This window comes from Camponotus vicinus, unplaced genomic scaffold, assembly GCF_025532165.1.
Source record: "Camponotus vicinus isolate PSW18456_S1 unplaced genomic scaffold, iyCamVici1.0 SCAF_3, whole genome shotgun sequence".
Taxonomy (NCBI): domain Eukaryota; kingdom Metazoa; phylum Arthropoda; class Insecta; order Hymenoptera; family Formicidae; genus Camponotus; species Camponotus vicinus.
The window spans coordinates 25,549,143-25,574,541 of NW_028141967.1; the positions used below are offsets into that span (position 1 = coordinate 25,549,143).

Here is a 25,399-nt window from a genome sequence, read left to right on the forward strand (position 1 = left end):
GTATTGAAGGAAATTAAAAATTATATACTTTTCAATTTTCTTATTATTCCTAATAATTAATATATGAAATCGTCGTTCTCTATGTCGTTTCTTTGCATATTGTATATAAATCAATTGATTCGTCGATGACACTACAGCTTTGAGAAACGAGCATCGGAAGAGCAAATAGATATAACACGTCAATAGCTCCGCGTACATACATATACATGTATGTATAGGTAACCATTAAGAGACAAGGATCGTTTCGCGCTTTATAACAATGTCAAGCTATTAATGGACTTGAATAGAATCAATCTGTACGTTTGCCACGCGCAAATCACGTCGAGTCACCTTTTGCCGATTTTTCATCGTTAACTCATTATCCTATTCTTCTATTTCGAGGATTTGTCCGATTTTTAACGCAAACGACCACAGACGGAAAATTACCTTTCTTTAGTGAGATTTACTTTTCGGTCAATTTAAGAAATTGTTTTTCAATCGTGTCAAATATTTCTAAAAGAGATATAAATTTTAATTTTAACATTTGTTATGTGTTATCATAATCTTTCGGAATATTGCCGATATATGTGATACAATCATGACGAATGTGACATAAATGTGAGTAAAAATATTATATAAACACGCCAAATGTGAGTGAAAGAAATACAGATCGATATCATGTACATACATTTTCGTGGAATGTTTGTTATAGAAGTCAACATTTTCGGTAGTTATAAATTATCGATGTACAACTGTAGATATTCGTAGAATACTAGTATTATACTCGCGTTTCTCTGATACTTTACAGTTTGAATTTGATCGAACGTATAAGTATACAATATATATCCTGTATAAAAGAGTGTGCTTTTCATATCTCAATAGATTTCGGATTGTAGATTCTACAAAATCCAACTATATTTCGTATCGTGAGATAGCATGTTTTATTTCCAACTAACGAATATAGCCGACGTACATTTTTATTGTCGGCAACAGATTTCGACAAATTACTTTTAATTGCGGTTTGTCGGAATTCGTTAGCACGTTTCTATAGCACATCGAAGAGGAAAAAGAGAGAGAGGAAAAGTACACACGCATACACACACGTACACGCATATATATACATATATAAACATACACACACAGCAATGAGAGTAGATACATGGCGTGCACCGTGATGAGAAATCAGAGATCAGTTCACGCTTTATAACAACGGCAGCCAAACTATTCACGAGACTCAATCTATACAATTGAGAAGTGAATCACTGCGGCCGATTCACGTGGTCGTCATTATTCAATCTTGCACTGCTTATAAGTTTAATCTAATAACAAATTATAAGTTGGGATAGATATTTGGGAAATCCGAGTAAATGAAAAGACAAAAGTGTCTTTGATAAAAATTGATTTACAACTTTAATATACATAGAATAATTGTGTGTGTGTGTTTGTTATACCAACAATTTTATATGACAAATTTTCAAATATTCTCTTTAGGCCTTATCTTTACAATAACTTGTAGAAAAATAATTCATGTTTTTTTTTGTTTATTAATTTATTTAGTGTCTATACTTGAGCTTATTTGGCGCAAGTTTATCTAACTTTTAATTTGTAAAAATAAAATAATATAAAATTAGACGATTCTCTAAATCCTTATAATGCTTTGATTAAAAGAAGTGATGAGAGAATTGATATAGATGCCAGCATTTTTCTATACATTTGAAAATTCCATATAACATAGGTACACTTATACACAATTGCGCGCGCAATAATAAATGACAGTATATAATTATAGTATATAATAAAATTATATAACGATATAAACAACTAACAATAAGTACAAATGTACAAGTATTTAAATGTAATGGGTTATTTTTTCAAAACTATTTTTAGAACGAGTTTGTTATAAGAAATTGTTATTGTTGCACCTTCTTTATAGAATGAAAATATGTATCGAATAATTTTAGTAGAATAATTTGCACGGCACTTTATCGGAAAAAACATTTCTCGCTTTTTTTTACAATTGGAAAAAGTATACGCACATATCGTTCATCAACAATATCTATCGACTAGCTGCACGGTGTTTATATATTTGATACGTATATAGATTATGCGTACAATTTAATGTGGTTATCCATCATCAGAATAACGATGCGCCATTTAACAATATATACGCGTCGTGTTTCACGCACAAATATACAGATCTGTATAATGGGAAACAATGTTTCTCTACGATTCTATTTATGACGTGGGATTATATTTATCCGATTTGTGGGGAACTCGGTCGATTTCTATTATGTAGAATTGCTTTTAACGTGTACGTTACATTTTATAATAACTGATAATGTAACAATTCTTGGCGCAGGACTACTTCATTTTTCATAAGGTTATATATGAGAATTTGATTAAATTGGTCCGCTGTAATGTACATTTATGTGACTTCATGTATACTAGAATCCCATTAGATCGGTTAATCCGACACTTGAGAAAAGTTGCTCGAAAAACATTAATATTCAAAGAGGGTGATTAATCTTACTGGCGGATAACCATCGTACGCGTCAGTATTCAACAAGGCAAGTAAGCGGTCACTAACACTAGATCCGTCCTTAATTAACATTTCTTAAGCGGTCGCGAGAAGCGAGCTAACACGAGTCGAGAATCAACTTGACATCAATTTGTTCCTTCTTTATGTAACAAAAGACATTTTATTTTTAAGGCGATTTTATATATATTTATAAAAAAATTTTCGATTTTTCAGGTTTAATTATAATGAAAAATATGTGGAATATTGAACAAATACCTATAAAACGTTGATAAATTATAATAAATTATTTGTTGAGTTTATGCTTAAAATAGGGAGAGGAAAGAATTTGAAAAGATCAAGAAGGAACCCAAGAATATATTTACTTTATAATATTTGTCACAATTTATAATGTTAAAAAAAAAAAAGATAATGAAATACAATTTTGTATAACATGTTAAACTTTCAACTATCTCGAATGATTCTCAAAAAAATACATATATTTGAAGGAATATAATTAAGATTTTCGCAAAATCACTGATTGAGGTCATCCAATGACAATAAATCACCAAGAAAGAATTGACAAAAAATTCATTCAATCGCATCGATCGAATGGTGGGGAATATTTGCGGCAGTCGCGGAGCACACATACAGTCTGGTATACAATCGTCCGTATTCTTCTTACAAGTTTCGTTTCGGAGACGTGTACTTATCGATTAGCCCTGCCGCGTCTCTCTTTCCACGATTGTTCCGCGCTCTTGTAGCCTCGGTGTCGCATTGGTGGTGCGCGGCCTAGAAATGCCCCGCGCCGGTGGCAATAATTACGCGAAAATTACGTGGACCTAAAAAAGATCCGCTTCATTTGACGCAGTACTTCAAGAGGACGAATTTGAAAGGGAATCTGAAGGGATACGGCCAAAAGGCGGCTTAAGTCGCCCGCACAACACCGATTTTTCGCACAAACTGAGCAATCCTAAAAATATTTCATGACCCGGCGAATCGTATTTCTTTCCGCCAATAACTCCCACCCTATCGTAGATCGAGGCACCCTGATGCCTATTCTAGGAATGATTGAAAATAAATCGCTTTAATAAGACCAGTGTTTCCGTGATAGGTCGCAACGAATAAATTGTTTTTCCTGGATCGGTCGTATTACGTTAGAAATCACATTAGTACGCGAGCATCATTCAAGCAAGAATAGATTACGATAAGCTAGTATATATTTTTGGTAAATTATACTAGAAGGGTTTAGCGTGATAATAATTTATACGAGGAAAAATTATGTAGTACGTGTTAGTATTTATTTATATAGAGAGACTTGCGAGATTATACGTATAGTCATGATAAAGAATTTTTTCCAATATATATGAATAATAAAAGAATAATTCTAAAAATTGGCAAAAGATAAACATCCCGTCGAAAGAAAAATTGTACCACGTATAACAGATATATTTGTATAGTATATCTTTTATTTATTTGACATGTTTACGACGAAGAGAGAAAAAGACTCTTATTGTTAGCCTTCCTTCACATACCACCTCTCCCACGCCATCTCTCTTCCGTCCTAAATCTATCTTCAATGTATATCATTTTTAGCAGTCGTTCTATAAATACATACATACATATATATATATATATCGTTACAGTTCAATATATCGTTATTTTGTCGTTTACAACAATGTATAATAGAACAAGAAAATGACTCGTCGCTGATTAAAGTTTACGCGACAGTTTATATGTTTATTTATTTATGTCACGCAGTTGAACGTCGCACGTTGAATGAAATATTAGCGACAAGTTGGCCGCTCGCCGCGTACAGTCGGCTGCGTTGGCGGTTCATAACGTGGTAAATGTGGGAAATGTTCACACCATTCAAACTTTCATCTCTCTTTCTCTCTCCTTTTCTTTTTTTATTGTTCACCGCTATATACTCGAGGCAAAGCCATCATAAAATATGCTGCGGAAAATCAAGCGCTATATACAATGTATACTCTTCCGCCTAACAAGAGAATAACCAAGTGTGGAAAACTGTTAATGTCGTTACATATTATCGCATTTATTTCAAACTTGACTAATATCCACCGTTAGCGTCGAAAGGTATGCTAATGAGTAAAATGCAACAAATGTGCATGTATGCGCGCGTTTATATAAATGTAAAATTCTTAATCGCGCGTATTTCATATAGTAGCTCACTTTAAAAATATTTGTATTTTATTCAGCTTCGACAATATTTTAGCTAGTTTTTTTATTAATTATTCCGATTATAACTATGATCCTTTGTTTAAAAAAATTTTATTTATTAACACTAAATAATATAACTTTCTTGACTTTATTTTGTTTAATTTTTATTTTATTTTGTTTCATTAAGTTGTTAAATGGGCACATTATTTCTTTCGAGTTGTTAGTTAATTGTTCTCTCTCTCTCTCTCTTAGACTTACTATTCTTTACTTATTTTATGGAGAATTGCATCGTATAAAAAATTTAAATCGTTGATATCGATTATACCTGTTAGTGAATAAATTTTTAATTTAAAATCGGATTAACTCTTTTCATACACGATTTCATTTATTCAGTATTCATCTTCTCTTCGATAATGTGTTTGTTGAATATTGTATATACTCTTCATTACTTTTTTTTTTCATTAAATACCGCTGTAATCTTAACTACCATTTTTATTGGACTGACTGTCTTGTACGAATCTACATACTCATATACTAGAAGGATTTCTCCCTTCCAGTTTAAATAAATAAATTTGCTAAATATTCCTCTTTACAACTTTCAAGTTGATTTCACTTAAAGATATTATATTTGGAAATAAAATTATTATGCGATATATAACGCTCGCACGTTTTACATTACTGTACCAAAATTTTCGTCCATGCTTTGTACAAGTTGACATGTTGTTATATTTTGTCTAATATTTTTTTCCACATTATTCGATGATCCAATTGTGAAATTATGAAGCGCGCCTGAGCAAATCATTGATAATAAGCCGATAAAAGTTGAAAATTAATCGTTCATTTTCCCGTGGCGAACCGTTATCGAATGGCGACATGCGAATCGATCGCGAGATGCAGAGAAGTCATTACTCGGATAGGAAGGGGTAAACAAGATCGCGAAATGCGGCTTCGCAATATCGAAGTAGCGATACACGCTAATGGTCGAAGAACTCGCGGAAACGCAATAAGGCTCGGATATCGTGCAAGATGCTGCAGACTAATGGAACAGTAACTTTGCCACCATCGAGCCGGTTTCCCGTCCCTTCGGGGAACAATATATGTTTCCATTGATCGATAATGTACCAGGAAAGAGAAGACGGATCGTCTTATCTACAAGAAGTAACATAACCATTCGCGCGCACCTACAGTTTGTCTCTGGCTTCATCGCACGAGACTGAAACGATAGAGCAAATACAATGCGATCAACGGTTTCATTACACCTTCTCACTCTCGAAATCAAATTTAGTGCTTTCAATATTGTCACACTTGATCCACCTTAGCTGCGCGGAAAGCAAATAAAACAAAAATGGGTTGAAATTGGTGGGAGTTGAAAAGATTGTTTCATTCTGCATTTCTAAATTATTAGAAGCATATATAATATATATATGGAAAGAGAGAGAGAGAGAAGGACAAAAGAAAAAAAGAAGAAATGTAAGAATAAAAATTCTCACAATTTTTTATTTCAATGTGCAATTTTTGTATTAGATGAAAAAATAATATAAAATGGACAAATTGTTGTCAATCTAGCGTACAATAATCTAAAAAAACGATAAACTCGGCATAATAAAAATTTATACATTTTATTCAATTTAATCAACCATCGCGCAATTGCATAACGATAATATCAAGGTGTCTCTGAACTTATTATATTTGATTAACGTTTGATAGACTCGAGCGGTATTGTACAAGTTGGTGCACGCCGTATGAATTATTCCCAAGTGCATTTACGGCACAACCAATTACCCTCGCTTGAGAAAGATCTCAGCTTTTCTCGTTCGTGTCTCCGTCGCGCAACAATACAACAATCTCCTCTGGTTTCACTTTCTCGTCTTTTACGACAATAACTCGAAAAGGACGCGTTACGTTTCTTCCTGCGATTGTCGCATTGATCGTAATCGCGGTATTTGATTCGATCATTTTATTTAGCCCTTCGCGATACACGGTTGCGTCTTTATCCGCGGGATATGTCGAAAAAGATTTTTTCGTCAACATGGGACGGTGATGTAATTCTAACGATGAGTCACTTTTTTAAACTCGTTAACTCATTACACACAGAGTGAATGAGCCAACGAGTTTTCCTTTTCGTGCCGTCATTGTGTGACAACGTTGGTTTGTTGGTAAATTGGTTGGTTGATTGGTTGGTTGGTTGGACGGTCGGACGGTCGATCGGTTGGTCGATCGGTCGGTTGATCGGTCGGTCGGTCGGTCGATCGGTCGATCATCAAAACATGCACATTGGATATACGCGCGCGATAAGGTGCAAATAATAATAATAATGCTAATGATCGCGCGCAAGGGCCGGGAGCGTGCCGCGGTCGAAAAGTCAAGAGACGGTACGGTGTAATGCGGTGCGGTGCAACACGGCACGGCACGCCGGGCGGGCCGGGATTGGGTCGAAGAGTTCGAGCCTCGGCGCTCGGCGCTCGGGGACTCATAATCGGTTCGGCTCGCTCCTGTGCAACAAGGACGGCAGGCGAAATCGCCGCGAGCGAATTAACGAGAGGAGAGACGCGGGGGGGGGGGGGGGTAGAGTAGGGCGCGCGCGACCCCGCCACTGAGGCCGATCGCAGAAACTAGACAAAGCGAGAAAGAGAGAGAGAGAGAGGAGGGGAGAGGGAAAGAATGAAGGGATCGAGAGCGAGGGAGAGAAACTGCGAATAAAGGGGCAGAAGATCAATGGGAGGAAAGGGAGAGAAAGAGAGAGAGAGAGAGGAGAGAGAGAAAGATAGAGAGGGGGAGAGAGAGAGAGAGAGAATCGACGAGAGAAAGGCGGAAGGTCCAACCACGTGCACATGCAAGAGAGACGAGGAACGAGAGCGAGAGAGCGCGCGCGAGAGGCACGCCCTGTTGCAGGTCGATAACGGAACCAACGCATCCTCTCGCGGCTCTCCGGTAGCTCTCTTGCTTTACGCTACCCCGTCACCCCGTCTCCCATCTCTTCTCTCCTTTGCCCGCTTACTCGTCCGGGCCCATCTTTTCGACCTTCTCCTTCTATCGCGCGCGCATAGTCACGTACCACACCCGCCATTCTATCCGTGCCGATCGAGAAAGCGGACTCCCGCATACCTACTCCATCGTAGGGTGTATACCCACGAGTTACCCCTTCCTACGCCGCGCGACCTCATCCTTCTTTTCGTGCGCGTCCCTCTTCTCGCCTCGCGCGCTCCAACCTTCCGCGAGGATACGACGTGCCGTGGATCGCGCTATCACGCGCATCTAAACCTCCGAGAACCTCCGGCCAGTCCTGGCTCTTAACGCGTTTCGTAGAATATTTCGACGCCAACGGTGTACGCGATCCGGAGCTTGTTTTCGAACAAAGCCGACCCGAAACGTATGTACGATTGTACGCAGTACCGTAACTAGATGAGCGCGCGCCTTCTTCGACATGTGTCTCTATATCTTAAAACAGACGTTGCTCAACGTGCGCGCGCGCGCGCGCGCGCCGTATATAATTTTTATAAATTTCACTTTTCATTTTTGCGTAAAGACGCAAGAAAAATAAACCTAATCTAACGTAACGAGACGAGACTGTCTCATTTCCATTGTTGCGAAAGATGCACGAATCTATTCTGCGTATATCCACCAAAATCTTATTATCCAGTTGTATTTTCCAAGTATATATAAGGTATAATCCAATTGTAATTTTAAATTATACATATATAAAGCAAATAAAGAGCATTGCGATAAAGGTTGGGATTCTACCAAGTCGATGAATACACGCGTTTCTTCTGTCGCTAAGAGTGAAATATTTCGGCGTGAAAAATCATTTGGCCTTGTAAGAGTTAACAAGTGTCATATTTATTATAAACTTGATCAATTTTTCTTCCAGTTACGACATTGACATGTCAGTATGAGCGCTGTATGGTATGGTACTCGCACAAATGTATATGTGTATAAATGCGCGCGCACACATGCACACGCACATACGCACACACGCACACACACACATACACATACACGCGAGGAGATACGCATCGAACGATGACGACGACGACGAGGACGGTAGCCGGGAAACCGGAGCAGGATTCAACGTTTCTCCCTTCTTCTCTTCTCCTCCTTCTCGTCTTCTTCTCACCTCTTTTTTTTTCGTCGCGACATCAGCCCAGTCGAAAGTATCTCTTCTCTCCTTCCCCCCGAAGAGTATCACTTGGTTGAGGCTCGAACCGCCTTGTTTCGTCGTCCCTTCGAGCACTCCTTTGCTTGTCCCTAGTGTCCTAGACCCTTCCCTTCGCCATCCCTCGCCGCCATCCTTGTGTCTCTGACTCAGAAGTGACTCAGAAAATTTTCATCGATAGCCGAGTGTCACTTTCACGACGGTACATTTTATTATGACTCGCGGAATATTGATCATTGGAACGTCAACTGAAACGATGCGGTATCGTATTGCAGATTTGCGAATCTCGAAAACAGTACTCGGCGTGTGTTTTATCGAGCAAACAGTTGGCGAGAGTAATGTGATGATATAATTTTTTTTATCTCGTTTAATGATATTCACAAATATGTAAAATACCATCATTGCGCTCGTGATGATGTTCAATTGTAAAGAAATTAAAGGCTAAAATTAAAAATCGAAATATTATAGTTCTTTAAAAAATTACTGGACATTAACGAAACTTATTTGCAGTTGAATAAGCACAATATTTCAATATTTTTTAATCATTTTTTCAACACCTATTTCCATGTCGTTGGCAGTACGATATGTATAATTCCGCGAGAAGAATTTTAACGAATAAAATTGTTTGTTCTAAATTGTTAATTCTATATTAATGAATTGTCATGAAAACGAAGATGAAAAAATTTCGATATACATTTGTATACGAGCATCTTTTGAATCTCGAAAAAGTAATAAAAAAAATGCTCGCTTGCAGAAGCGATCTTATTTAATACAAGAATAACGAGATAAACGAATGGCAAACACACGTGTGTTGTGTCTCTTATCGTATTATTCTCATCTATTATACATATGTATACATACGTACATAGATCGTATTACAGATAAGGCAAGACTTTAGAGCGTATTTCGAAAAGTACGCGTACAATAAGTTGGGTTAGTTGTCTTTGATTGTATAGCACACACGCGTGAAAATTGATCAAAAGACATCATGGTAAAAATTAATTTTAAACAAAAATTGTCGGAGCGAAAATAAAGATATCTCGAAGCAAAGCGATGGCAAATTTGTCATTCGAGAGAGAGAGAGAAAAAAAGAAAAATTCCACGGGGTATACACATTCCGTAGAATTACAATTTCGTAAATTCCTCGCAAACTAAGTTTGAATGAAAGTCGACGCGGACGAATTCGCGCGTTCCACTTTACGCGCTTCCGTAACGTTAACACCAAACTTTATCCTCCGGAAGAGAAAGAGAGGGACAAGAGAAGCCTGTGGGGAGTTAGATTTTACAAGGTTCCATTTACATAATTCCCCAAAATGTGTTAGCGTTGCCCCTCTGTCTCTCTCTTTCCTATCCATTTTCAAATACGGCCTAACAAGTAACAATATCTCGTTATCCGACACGATGTCTTCCCTTTCCCATCTCTCACCATCGATGGGGATATTTATTGTCCCGAGTTGGACAGCACCCGCCGCTACAAAAGGACGATAGATTCACTGCGTGATCTCTCCGTTCAATAGTCGCTGGAGCTTGGAAAATATAATGCGGTGTTTCGTACAAGGTTTGCATCTTGAGTTTTAGAAATATATTTTCGTATAAATTTAGAAACGGCTAACAAAAATTAAATGTCATTTTTTTTTCAAATTTCACATAGCAATATAAATGCCAATTAATATTCTTAGATTCCATTATTTTTAATTTGTTATATATATATAAAATAAAATTTACATATACCATAAAAATGCTTTCAACATTTTTTCGCGACCAGCAAAAACGTTTCACTCTTATCGCTTTAAGATTATAATGAAACATACCTGAAAATTAGTAGGATACGTTGTTGTACTTATACATGCAACTAAAACATTTTTTAATTTAAAAAATTTTACTTATTAAAATGAATTTTTGTGTATGCGATTTTAATAGCATTAATAGTATTTATAAAAATAAAACACGCCTAGAAAATAGATTACGAAATTTTGTAGGGGAAAAAGGATAAATTTAATATAAGTTTATAGAGATTATTCGTTATGTTTTCAAGTATGAGTCAACCTCGGTTTGCTGAGCAATATGCTCTTGATGCAAACCTTATGAAACTACCTTATACAGGTGGTCGATGCATGTTGGGTCGGCAGACCAGCTCACCTGACCGCGTTATAAGCGCGCGCCTACTCGGCGTGACTCCACGTCCAGTTGAATGCGAAAGAAAAAAAGAGTCATCGTCGTGTGACAGTGTCTGGAGTCGGCGTCGAATAGTCTATCGCTTTGTCGGCCTCGGTCATTGTGACAATTTAGGAGTCCCTTTAGAAAGAGATAGGAATATTTGTCCCATTTATAAAGAGATGGAAATAAAGAAAAAATGTCTGAAAATTTTATTAATTTATTAATTTCGTTCCTATATATTATAGTCCTCTCTGATGTAAAAAGAAAAAAAAGGACGAGTAACAAAATTATAATGAAAAACGAAATTTTTCAGATTAATTTGATATTTTTTATCTCGCTGATTGCTTGCTATTGTTTAATTACATCTCGGCATGTTATTTAATTACATATTAATATATTAAATTTGTAATTGTGTAATTATTACATAATTCATTTTCTCTCTTTCTCTCTAAAATAATACAGCAAAATAATAATAAATGTGTGTGTTTTTGTCTACAAGTAAAATATTTGTCTCTTTCCCACAAATGTATAATTAAATAAATTTCACACACCGCAGAGGAAGACGTAGGCCACTTGTAGTGCACCGGGTTCCGTCAGACAGACAGGTTCGCGAAGGCAGGGCAGGCAGGTACGGGTGGTGACGGAACAAGCGCGGGGCAACAACTCGATGAGGGGGTAAATATGCGACAACTTAGCGTCCGCGTATAAATCTAGCAACGCTCACGGTGACAGGTCACGCAGCGCGAAACCTTCTAGTTTAGATCGCTGCCCGTTCGCCCACCTCCATAGGCGCTGCGACAAGGACTGCTAGGTTATTCTAACCGGGGAGAGAAGCAAGAGGATGTATGTGCATTGCGGAAATTTTTTAAAGTCTCTCTCTCTCTCTCTCTCTCATCTATCTGTCCATCTATTCATCTGTCCATCTTTATTGGAATTTGAGGAAATTTTCTTACCTTGTGTTGAAACGTGTATTGACGCGATGTAAATAAGTAGGTCAGATATCAAATTTATAATACTTTATATAAAAAAATTGTATCATGTACGTGATATATATGTAGAATATTAATAAATCGGTAAAAAAGAAACTTGTGTGTAATTTTTTTTTCTTTCTTTTTCAGGTTGCTGCAATTAACAATACTTTGTTACATCACGTTCTTTGTAAGATATAAAAAGTGAATATAAAAAAATTGTGTAGCCAGGTAAATAAAACACACGACGAACACGACACACACACATATGTGTACGTTTTATATAAATAAATAATATATTACATATAATTCTTCCCAATTTAAAAAAATTGCTCGGATTGTACGTCGGATATCAATAAATTGTAAGTATACGTATGATTAAATAAATATAATTATAAGATACAAATGTATTGCAAATAATATATGTGTGTCACAATATTAATAAGCATGCGAGAAACATGAAATTTGGAGAAAGAAAGAGGTAAAACTTCCATCTTGTCTCATTTATTTTTAATTTCAAAGTAGAAAAGCACGGCTTTCATTTTCAAGCGTTGTGCGACATCGAAATAAAAAAGTTTTTACTTGGACACGTTAAATCGACCGAGTTATCAATAAAAGCTCTCAGTTGTGATTAGCAATGAAGAAGGTGTAAAGAATGGTATATAATTAACGATACGCGCGCGAAATATATCGATATCGCAAAAGTACATATTATAGTAATAATTAGGATTTTTTTCATTTCCTGGAAAAAGGCGCTACATATTGGTTCGCCCCCTATTCTCCCTACGCCTCTTCCTATGCATGTAGTTCTTATCCGAACCCGGTTTGCCCGACTGATTAATCGTAAAGAGCCATCGACGATGGCCACGTACGAGCGAGCGGGCAAACGAAGACGTACGAGCGGTACGCTTTTCGTGTTGCGTGGGCGGTCGAGTGTTTGCCGGGCCGGAAGGGTTGAGAGCGAGCCCTCCCGCGATAAGGGCGAAGAGTCGCCGCGCGCGCGCCCGCGCGCGATCGACGTCGGGGATAAGGGTAGACAATAATCTTTTAATAGAATTGAAGAAACGAAAGGACGAGCGTGCGCTCTCCGACGTCGCTCTACGGTTTCCAACGAGGACGAATACCTAAACCCAAACTGCTAGGCGACGCTGACGCTGAAATCGACATCGACATCGACATCGACACCGACACCGAAAGACGACGAAGCGTGCAGATGGCAGTGTATCGCGTGTAGACACGTGGTGTATGCGTTTCGTCCCTCTTGGGGTAGCTCCGTAACAATGTGTAGCTCGTAGCTCGTAGCGGTATATCGTAAAAGGAACAAGCGCAAGGGAAAGAGCAAAAGAGAGAAAAAGATGGTCGCATCGTCCTCAAAGAGGGGCAAATTTATTATGGGCAAAAAAGAGGGAGGAAGTGAGAAAGAGAGAGAGAGAAACGATGGCTGTACGATGGTGATGGTAGTTTTGCGCGAAATTACCGGGTTCGCCGGTACACGTTTAAGTAGGCGCGGGTGCGCGAAGCGGGAAAGGGAGGGTAAAGGAGGGATACAACTTGACGTGAACGGAGGCGGAAAGAATGGGAAAGAGCGAGGGGGGAGGGGAAGGGAGCGGAAGGACACAGGGGGGCGACTATGTTGCATGCATGCGAAGCGAGCTAGCGCGATGGCGCAACTGGCGGGAAGCGAGATGGTAAGAGGAGGGTGGTGATAAAGGGAGGACGGGAGTCTCGCGAGAGCGGGGCACGCGGGGCACGCGGGGCAACGAGAAACGAGAGTCGCGCGTTAAAGTTCTCTCTCTGCAAACATGGCAGTCGTCACGCAAGTCACAAAACCCGCGCACGATATCTCGCTCGACTTTACCTCGCTACAGGAAAACGACGTCCGAGTATATATGTATATATATGTATATCCGTGCAAGAGACTGCGACGTGTCACACGCAAGCGAGTCCGCGAACGAGCGCGGCTCGGTATCATCGGTCATCGTCGTTTATTCGTGCGTGTTGAGAGAGAGAGAGAGAGAGAGCGCACGAACGGATTTAAAGTGCGCGCATGCGTTCTCATCAGGTAGGTAGGTAGGTAGGTAGGTAGGTAACGTTTTTCTACACTTTTCGTGTCCCTTTTTTCGCCCCTTTTAAGCGACTCTAAACGTGAGCGACGCGTTCTCGTAAAAACGATTTAATCAGCTCGCCACGACTTGGGAGAATCGAAATCAAACTCTTCTTTTCGATCGGTGCAACGATTAAAGCGGTAGAGATTTAATTAGCGAGGAGATTCATAGCGCGTGCAGGATGGATCGAAAAATGAATCTGGCTATCTCGAGCTCGATTATCGAACACGTGGCTTAATGTCTAGGTTTACTCGGAGAAGAGATTTGTGTCAAGCAGCGAAACGCTCGCTTATAGTCATGTTTCGATCAACCGTTTAAGAAAAGTAAACCAATGGTTCTCGTTACTTTTTTCTACGGGATAAAAAAGGTGAACGAACGAGTATAAGTTATTACATGGTTCTCATTTGGCCTACTACTTAAGTTGATACATTTTCGCGTCAACTATCTTTACACCCACAACATCCTGTAGGCACATAATATAACTCGCGAACGCACAAGTTCATCAGCCATCAACTAAAGCTCACAAGTGTGAGAGACATTATTGCATGATCTTTTGTTACGTTAAAAGCTCGTATACAATCAACGTTATCTCAATAACGTTTAAAGCTCGTTCAACTAGTTGCGCATTACGCGCGTTAAGCGTAGTCGTAAATAAAGGCATTTCGCGCGCGATTATGATTTAATTAGATATATCGTCCGCGTAAACATTTTCATTTGTAAAATTCAAAATTATTCGAAACACAATTTGCTCGATAGGTTCAATCTCCTCGTCTCGAAGAATGGAGCATCTTTTTGAATCGTCGATTATGTCGCTAAAATCGGACACTTGTCAAGGCCGACGAAGACAGCCCTGAATGGTGTTTCGCAAGAACGACCCAAATAACGAACTTGACGCCGACGCTGATGCCGATGCTTGGCGCCCATCCATTCTCGATAGCCAGTGAAAGGTGTTTTCGCGAATATCTCGAGGACGCTCAAGCGTATTGCTATGGATTCTCCTTCTCTCTCGCGCGCAGTCGTATCCACGCCAATCATTGCAAGAAAGAAAGAGAGAAAGAGATGTTGAGAACTTGAAAAAGAATTTTACGATTAAAAAAAAAAGAAACGAAATCTATTTTCTTCATAGCATTAAAAGATTAATTTTCATGTATACGAGGAAACAGCTATAAGAATACTATCCTTGTTGTTCGAGTTAACGATATAATTAAAGGCGTCGGAGCAACATTTTAGAAATATGGAAATTTTCTTAAATCTGCATGTATTTATAAATGCAATAGTTAATTATTATAAACTCATTTGTGTGTGACGAGATCTCGTCATCATAATAATTTGATTAATATATACGTCGACTTTGTCCTCTTTTACATCTCGGTACACGAGAGCAGTTAAAGAAATATTATTAATAAATCATGGTAATAATATGATAAATATGTTTCGAGATCTTGTATATTTTCTCGGGTTAATCGCGTGCAAGATATCCAAATGTGTTTACCAAATGTGTTTACCTAAAAAAAGAAAAAGAGCAAACCGTTACTGGCATAATAATTTCATGCATATTACTATCTACTTTTACCTTGATTTATCAAAGAAACCAGTGCTCCGGTAATTAAAAGATGGGAAAGAGCACATTAGAAACTGAAATATAATTATATTTTAGATTGGAAATGTATAAACTTGAAGTAAAAAAGTCGCAAAAAAGGTCGGCAAAGTGCTCGCAAATTATGGACGAATCATGTTCCTTAATGTGGATCCGATAGCAAAGGAAGGAAAGAAGGCGTTGTCGAATACAATGAAAGTCTATCGCGAGACGTGGAAATCGGGACAACCGTCGGGATACATGTACCGCAAGGATCGAGATCATACACAGGGAGGCGATCTTACCCAGCCTAGATTCGATCGCGGCGCGGCCAGCAGCTACGCGCTGCAAATAATTACAGCCGTCCTCTTACATTCCATAGCAAGGCGGGCAAACTGGTTCCGAGTGCGGTCACTTGCGCTAGGATACGGAGAGATCCGTAGAGAGGAAACCATATTTCTTTAAGTATCACGTATGTGTTTTTCGCGTACCGCCTTGCATGGCACAGCACCTACGACAGCAATGATAATTGCGCGCACGAATAAAGAATATTGTTTAGAGGTTCAGGTTATTTCGCCATTAATATATTTCCTTTCGATAAAACTAGTATTATATTTCCCGTGCCAATTCGATGAAACGTAATATCTTTTACAATATCAACTAAATATTTCGAATTTTTTTAAATCTCGTTAGCTTATATTTGTTCATTATCACTGTTAAATTGAAATATTTCATCATTAAAATTGATGCACAAAGTCCAACAAATAAATTAAATAAACGTCAAAGTCAATCAACATATAAATTTATCATATAAATTTGGAGTAAAATCCACTTCAAATTATGTAATTATGTAATCATCTGAAGAATAAGATGCGCTTATCAAACTTAATTTATTATTTTTAATCACTTCAACCTCTCCAATTTCCAATATAAAGTTGCAACTAGATTTCTCTCTCTCTCTCTCTCTCTCTCTCTTTCTTAAAGGCTCTAAAAAGCGAACATAACTGTAAAATTTAATAGTCGGAATGAAATTGCAGATTGCGAATCTTCGACGTACGATATCCCCGATGTTTATATTCAGTCGCGGAAAGATTTCGCAAACAACAGAAATATACACCTCCGCGGGTATGGGCCGCTATGGCGGTCGTAGGTGCATTAATAATGTAAGTGTGCAGATGGTGTGCAGTGAGTGCGCGGCGCCGCTGACTAGGATCAATGTTCCGTTCGCGATCTATATAGCCACGCGCCGCGATATATAGGTAACGATAGAGAGAGAGAGAGAGAGAGAGAGAGAGAAATATGGTGTATGCGAAACAATACAGTTGCTCACATTGCTCTCTCTTTCCTGTGCTCGTATAATGCATTTATGCGAATATTTTAACCAATCGTAGCGCGAAATGTGGAAAAATGAGTTTTCTTTCTCCGTTTCTTTTTCTCCTTCCCGCTCTCTTTCTCTTTCGATCAATTTAAATTTGGTCACAACTCGATTCGCGAAAAAAAGCAACTTTAACTTGTTCCTTCAAACGAAAGACACTCTTTATAAAGTTGCACATGTTCCTCGTGCGTTCGCGTAAGCTCGTTGCTATATATTTATATAATTGTTGTAGAAAGCTCAAAGTTTGTTTTAAAATTTTTTTATAGTTTAAGAAAAGTCTATTTATAATTTTACGCGTGTATGTGTATCAAACGATAAATGTAGGATAAAAATATATATTTTGTCACATTAATCTCGTATATTCGAATTAAAATGTATCGATGCATTCGTAAAATTAGATCGTTTCCATTCATCAACTGCCCTCAGTTCCAAATGCGTCATATTGTGTTTATTATTTTATCTTTGTACGAAATAATTTAATACAAACACATTGCGAATAACAAAATTCTCGACACAATGCTACAATAGATAACATTAAAGATGGATGGAGACGGTTAAATTTATCCATTTACTATGTGCACATATCTCTTTTGTGCACACTTTCTGTCTATAAAAATACAGCACACGTTCAAACTTTATAAATATAACTGTAATTTTGCAAATTTTTTCTAACATTACGATATATTAAATTATATATAGAATTTTGACCCAAATTGTTCAAAAGAAATTCAAGTTTTGACGCGTCGTTGTCAGAATCAAGATATAAGGCATATATTGCGAACATATAAGTAATAACGTATTTTATAAATTTATTCACATGTTTTAAATAAGTCAAGTATACAGTTAAGAGAGTTTCACGACACATGCGCAAACGTTTGCATGTTTTATACTCGACGGATCGCGGGCGCATGCCTCTCGTTTTTGTTTCTCACTCTTCATTTCTTACCCTCTCTTTCACGCGACAAACAGTATCTTACACGAGGCGCAGCAATAAAGGGTGTGTATTCAATATACATATTTACATATCGTACAATCATATTTTCTTCTCCTTTTTTTCGCGGATATATAAAATTACAAAAAGTCATTCATTTAATCGGAAATTCAGAATCCAAGCTAGCATCATGATCCTATTACGCGGCGAAATGTGACGCATGTCAATTACATGTATGTATTTACACAGACACACAGACACACACACACACACACACATACGCCCGCACGCACGCACGCACAATGTACAGTGTACGTACATTGTATGTACAGATGTACCGCATAGTAGCATATTTACACGAGTTCGCAGTAAGTAGAAGTAAGTATTTACACAAGAGTAAAATCTGCCGCGAAAGGGACAGCTTGATGACTTGTATACGATCACGAGAAGAGATTCTTGCGCGTATTCGCGCTCGCTGGAATATAATCGGATAAAATAAGCAAAGTGTCTGAAAACTCTTACTTTATCCTTATGTATATCAATTTCGAATTGATTTATATTCTTATCGGAAAAATTACAAATTATATTTTAATATTCAATGTCAAGAGGAGGCAAAGAGATAGTTTCTTAATAAATCGTTCAAAATAAATGAAGATTATAACAATATAAAGAGAAATCATATATAAAAGTAAATACAAGAAATTTAACCTTTTTTCATCGTACGCTTTTAATTTGTAGAAATTTTCAATTCACAATGGAATACAACTGGAAAATTTACGAATTATATCAACATATATATATTTTTGTTGTGAAAAAATTAATTTGTGTTCATAAAGGAACAACCAAACTATACATCTAAACAAAGCGTATTTTCGCGAAAAGTTATTCACAATTATTTCGAGGATGCGCATACGCAAGGAGGAAAATCTTATTACGTCAGACGAAGAGCGAAGAGAGATGGTGGGAAAAAAAAAAAAAAAAAAAAACAAAAAGGGCCAGAAGAAAAATGCGACAATCACATTACAGTGACGGAAAAGAAAAGTTATCGTATATCGTCAGACAAAAAACGGGCAATCCATTATCACATCTCCAAAGTCTTCACGGATAATTACGATACGTAGACACTCTGTCCCTCTCGCTTCGCGACAACGTCTCCGAGTTATGTACACACGTGTCTCGCGAGGATCTGTGGCTCGATACGCGTCCAACGTCTTCGAGAATTCATAGTCTGTCGAAATCGACGTCGAGATCGCGACGACGGTGTCGCGGTCGAATCACGAACGCAAGATTCAGCACAACCATTCGAGAACGAGCCATCTCATCGTTACGAGAGTCAAAAATCAACGACGCGACGGACACGACGGAGCTAAACTAGATAGGCCTGTCCGGAGGAGGGCGGGGGCGGTGAAGGTGGCGGTTGCTGTTGCCTCCAGGCGGTCCTCTCGAGGGTGGAATAGTCCGAATCGATGGACGAGTAGATGTGCTCGGACAACGGTCTCCTATGGTCTTCGCCGATGCTGTTGGTCGTAGCGGTCGTGACGAGACTACCGGCCGGCATCGCGTCTCGGTAAGCGTGATTGACCGTCAACCTGGGTTGCGCCGGCGACGACAAAAGCGATTGCGGTGGCGGCTGTTGTTGTTGTTGTTGTTGTTGTTGCGATAATATGGGAGAAAGCGGGGCACCGCACGAATAAGCGGGTGGTGCGTGTTGCAACATGAGCGCCGAAGAGGCATCCTTGAAGAGCGCGGCGCGTTGACCACCGCGCAAAGTCGAAACGCTGCTTTTCTCGAGGCTACCGATACCACCGTCCAGCGTATAAGTGTTGATGTTACGTTTATAAACGAGTGGCGAGGATTTGCTTTCAACGGATACGTCACCGGCGGCAACGGCAGTGCCAGTAGTGGTATTAGTAGCGATAATGGCGGCAGTCGCGGACGGTGGTATGGCGTATCTCAATCGTTCCCAAAACCTCTTCTCACCCCACGTAAGTATGTGCGCCGCGGTTCTCAGGTAAGGTCGTAATTCGGGATCGCGTTCGATCTCGATACCGACGTGACCGGCCTGTACGATGATCAGCTGGGAGGCACGGCCGCGCAGAGCCTCGTGCAGCGCCGCGCGAAACTCGAAGCGCGACCACTCGGTCTGGAGGAAATCGCGAGTCAACACGATTAACACGCGTCGGGACGCGTCCACCGCCTCGAGGACCGCGGGCGCGGGCGCGGAAGCGCGCAGAATGCAAGGCAAATCCCGGTGATGGAGGCAGAGTCTTAGATTGGCGGCGCCGTGTTCCAGCTCGACCGCCAACGATCGTAATACAAAGTCCTCGTCGTTCGGGCTGTAACAAACGTAGCAGTCGTACACGCGATCGCGATCGGCGTCGCAGCAACCCACGGCTACGGCAGCCGCGGAGCCCATGCTCGCTGTCGTCACGACGGTCTTGCCGGGTTTGGCGCGCAAAAAGCGCAATCCGTATTTCGAGTATGCCCAGGCACCGACAGGTTCGCGAAACACAAAGGCGAGTACTATGATCACCAAGAGAACAAGGACGGCCGAAAGAGTGGCGGCCACTAGAGGCAAATAGTCCGACACCATGATACTTTCGATCACGCCGCCTTGGGAGAAGTAGTCCGAGCAAGCGGTCTCGTTGACGTTTAGACGACGTCGATAGGCCGTCTGCCTAGCATCGCCGCCGTAGTAACACCATACGTCACTGGCATCGATGACTTTGTGCGCGTTGTCCGATACCCACGAAGATAACTCTTGCAGAAACTTGCAGCGGCAGGACCACGGATTCCCGCCCAGCGACAGCTCGACCAATCGAGCGTTGAGTGTGACCTGCCATACGGGGAAGGTCACCAGTCGATTGCCGTGCAATCTCAGAATCTCGAGCGAACGCAGCGGCAGGAACGTAAGATTTCCGATAAAGCCGATCGCATTGTTTTGCAAATAGAGCTCGCGCAAGTGCGACAAACGTTCAAATTCGAAGCCTTTGAGCTCGCGTATCCGATTGTCCTCGAGATGGAGAATCTGTAAATTGTTGAGACCGTTGAACGTACGGTTCTGGATGGATTCGATGCCACTGGCATTTACGTACAGCACGCGCATATTTTTACGACCGATAAAAGCATGATTCTGCAACTCTCGCAATACATTGCCGTCTAGGTATACTTCAGTGGCGTCCATTGGTATTCTACGTGGAATCTCCTCGACCCCGAGACCCGAGCAATCGACCGCGTTCGTGTTCCATGTGCGGTCGTTGTAACATTTGCAGCCGGCCGGACAGGTCATTTCGCAATCGCAGGCGTCAAAATCGCAGCAGTGGCACAAAGCGAAACAGTGCGCTTCGTAGCGACAGAGGAATTGCTCCGAGCGGGCGCTCGAGGCCGGTACAATGGCGACTCCCCGCGGCCCGGAGGTACGACACATGGCGTTGTCGAGGTCCATGACACGCGGATACTCTCTCGTCGAAGTCTGATTGTTGATGGCCGGTAGCCAATCCATCGAGCAATTGCAATTGAACGGGTTACCCCCGATGTAGAACTCCGGCAGGGGTTTACTCTCCGGCACCTTGGTCAGTAGCAGCGACGTCAATTCCATTGTCTCGATCATGTTGGCGTACATGTCCACCCGAGTAAGATTCACTTTGTCGGCGAACGTATTAGGCCGTACGGTGCTGATATAATTATTGTTGATGAATAGTAACTCGACGCTATCCGGCACGGACAGCGGCGAGAGTTCGGTAATGCGATTATGACTGGCATCCAGTGTTCGGACCTTGGAATCGCGAATCTTGTAATAATTGCCAAGACTCTCGATAAAGTTGCCGTGAATGTCGAGCCACTTAAGATTGCCCGGTATAAAGGCGTAATCGAACCATTCTATGTGATTCTCCGATAGATTTAGCAGCAGCAGACTAGTGATACTGGTGAATACGCCGTTAATGTCCGACAAAAAATTGCCGTCTAACCGAATAGCCTCGAGTCTGACGTTGCGTTCAAACGCATGCCTCTCCACGTGTTGCACTTTGTTACGGGCCAGATTGAGAATCTGCAGATTCGGCAAATCCCAAAGCATGCCGCGCGTCAGATTGCCAATGTCGTTGCCGATCAGACGAAGACCGGTGAGCTGGTGGAGATTACGGAAAGAGCCGTTGTGGAACTCGTTGATCCGGTTCTCACCCAAGTCCAAAGTCTTGAGAAAGGCAAGATCGCGTAACGCATCCGGCACGGCGGTGAGCTCGTTGCCGCTTAGATCCAATTCCTTAAGATCGGAACAATTACGAAATGCCACTGTGTCGATACTCGCGATCGAATTCCCGGACATGGTCAGGCGATTTAGGACGAAAAGACCGTTAAAAAGCTGCGCTCCCACGGTATGGAGCTTGTTGTCCGACAGTTCGAGCGTGTGCAGATTGTAGAGCGGCAGAAAGGCGTTACCTTCGACACGATCGATCGAATTGTTGCGTAAATCGAGAATCTGTAAGAAAAACAGATCCTTAAACATCCGGGCGTCGATATGCGTAAGTTGATTGTACGACAGATCGAGTACGATGAGACGAATTAGGCCGAGAAAGGTGGTCTCGTCGACGCGATCGCTGCCAAGGCGATTGTTGGCGAGATTCAAAACTAGTAGCTGCTCGAGACGAGTAAATACGCCCCGTGGCAACGTCCGTAGTCCATTGTGCGCCAGGTGTATTTCCCGCAGGTCACGCGTGCTGGCAAACAGGCCCTCGGGCAAGGAGTCTAGGACGTTGTGACTGGCATTAAAGGTGCGCAGCACGGTTAGCCCGTCCAGGGCGTTCTTGCCGATCTCGGCGATCACGTTGCGTTGCAAGTGCAGCTCCTGCAATTGTCGTAGGCTCACTAGCGGTCCGTTTTCCGACAATCGTTGAAGCTCGTTGCGCGATAGATCCAAAATCCGGACGTCGGCACGACAGGACTCGGCGTCGATGCCACCACGCACCTTCAGACCGATATCGCTGACATCGCGAATACGATTCCCGGTGAGATTGAGGGTCTGCAGATTATCCAGTTCGCAAAGCAAATCAGGCGGCAACGCCAGCACGTTGCTTTCGACGATTTCAAGAGTATGGAGCTCGCGAAGACCTAGGAGAGAGCGTGGCGCGAACTCTAAATATTTGGCGGCGCCCCAGGCAGCGTTGAAGGTTTGCACAACGAGCCGCTTGAGCTCGAGCAACGGTTGAAACGCACCGTCCGGTATCCTCAACACTTTGCAGCCGTGAACGTGAAGCTCGTGTAGGCCGGCGAGCCGTTGCCAACTCTGTGCGTTCAAGCTACTCTCGAAATGATGTACGTCGCTGCAGCGAATCCGCAATCTGAGCGCACCGTCCAGCGACGGCGCTAAAGCGACGATTGCCGTGGGATCCAGCACGCGAAGGGCGCAGTCCGCCGAGCGGGTGTCGTTTCCAGCCTCATTGGTCCACCGACAGGAAGCCGCAGCCGGGCCAGGATGCGTTGACATTAGCAGCAACAATAGTAGCGGCAGCGTCGTCGCGAGTAGACGGCGCGACGGTGTGGCCACGCTTGTCAACGACGACGACGACGACGACGACGACGACGACGATAATGACGACGCTGCTGTAATCGTTATTATCGTAGTCGTCGCTGTCGTCGTCGTCGTCGCCGCCGCCGCGACGACACCACCCCTCGCCGTCATGTCGCGTCGCGTTTTCACGAAAAACGAGCTATCCCTTTATTCTTGACTCGTTAACGTCGAGTCGAGGGGCGACGACGACGACGACGCTCGCTTCGACAATCTCGGAGTAATCAGCAGTTTTCTTCTTCCACTTGTTTCATTTATGCAAATGGCACACACACATGTGTTAACGAGCGATACACAACAGCGACATACAATGACACAATGGTAACGGAGAAGACGGTAAAGACGACGACGGTGAAGATGAAGACGGCGCGACGACGACGACAGCAACGGCGGCGGCGGCGGCGACGACGACGACGGCGGCAGCGACGGCGACGGCGACGGCGACGGCGACGGCGACGGTGACGACGACGGCGGCGACGGCGACGACGACGACGACGACGACCACGACGATGACTTTACACGCACGCCACATACACACGCGCAGCTTACGGAAGGGAGGGAGCGCGCGCGCGCGCGCGCGCGCTCACGCACCTCGTATCACGTATCAAATGCGGAGCGGCCCATTTCCCTCGCCCTTTATCCGTAGGCTGGTCACCACCGTGAGCCACCTCGTTGCCGTCCCGGAGAATGTTACACCGTCACTTTCGTCATCTGCGTTTCACTTGCAAATCCTCTCCACCCCTCGTATCGTTTATTATCAATCGTGCTCGCCCGTCGAGCTTTTCTCTTCTCTTTCGCGAAGGATATCGTTATCGATATTCAATCCTGCGGGATAGCAGTGCGCGCGCGTTTCCGTTTTCTCGCGTTTATTCGCGGCGCGTGGATCAATCCTCCCGACCTCGTCTCGACGATTATGCACAGTGGCGAGAATGTTTTTCCGACAAACGATCAGCGAAAACAGGCTACAAACGAGCGCTCGCATTCAAAGTACTCGTGCTGCACTGTCGCGCGCGCACTCACCTCGCATCGAGCACCAGCACTGAATCCAGTCGTAGACGCCTGAGCGCGCATCATCGGCATTCTCTCTGTTGCGGCCCCCAACCCCTCCGATGGTGCTTGAGGGCGCCACTTTACTAGAGTTGCCGATGAAAACTGATGGAGCAGACCGGAGAGACATAATTAACAGAGAAGCGGGGACTTTATTCCGGAATATTTTTCCAAAAAATTAACAAAAATCTTTTTTCATTGTATTCAAATTTTAAGAGTCTATAAAAAGGAGAGACTAGGGGAATAGCTGTCGGTATAATCGGTATAATGGCCAACGACAAATTCTAATATATATACATAGAGAGAGAGAGAGAGAGATGGAGAGAATTGCATTAAAATCGTAATCAATAATTAATGTGCTGGCACGGAAATTATTAATTGCTAATTGCTAAAAAACAATTTTCCTAAACAAAAGGTTAAAGTAAAATCGTACCGAGAGAAATATATATTGTTACTATGTTGCTACCATGTTGATATCTATAATACTCGTTTTTCGATTCTTTGGTCCATATTCATAATCCGTTTTTATATATGACATCATTTCATTGTTATATAGATTTTTAAGGCCTGTTCACACAAATTTGTATAGATGCACAACGCATAGAAAAATCAGCCAATCATTTGTCTAGTACGAAAAAGTAGCGACACGGCATTCGATACATTAGACATGTGATTGCTTCATATTTATTATATTTCTATGCCTTTTTGTCTAGACTTTTGTGCAGGTCCTTAATTTAGGCTCTTATATTGTCCAAAATCATACTTGAGATAATCTTGAATGTAAAAAATGAATTACGAACGGATCTTTATCTAGGGATTATTAATCCGTGCCTTTGGCACAATGTCATC

At 41.5% G+C, this 25,399-nt stretch overlaps 1 protein-coding gene and 1 long non-coding RNA gene across 2 annotated transcripts; one reads left to right on the plus strand and one right to left on the minus strand.

Moving 5' to 3' along the window:
• Positions 1 to 7,945: 7,945 nt before the first annotated feature.
• Positions 7,946 to 11,790, plus strand: LOC145968836 (uncharacterized). Its single transcript, XR_014437879.1, has 3 exons — positions 7,946 to 8,045; positions 11,542 to 11,660; positions 11,747 to 11,790. It is a non-coding gene; the product is annotated as an uncharacterized LOC145968836 (long non-coding RNA).
• Positions 11,791 to 17,794: 6,004 nt separating this feature from the next.
• Toll-7 (Toll-like receptor 7) lies at positions 17,795 to 23,782 on the minus strand. The gene has a single exon (XM_083093287.1). The coding sequence runs from the start codon at positions 23,615 to 23,617 to the stop codon at positions 19,307 to 19,309; it is 4,311 nt and encodes a 1,436-aa protein (XP_082949413.1). The 5' UTR covers positions 23,618 to 23,782; the 3' UTR covers positions 17,795 to 19,306.
• Between the last annotated feature and the right edge of the window lie 1,617 nt (positions 23,783 to 25,399).

Bases quoted from the DNA above. Each gene is read 5' to 3' on its own strand.
- Toll-7 (XM_083093287.1), bottom strand. From the start codon at position 23,617: ATGACGGCGAGGGGTGGTGTCGTCGCGGCGGCGGCGACGACGACGACG.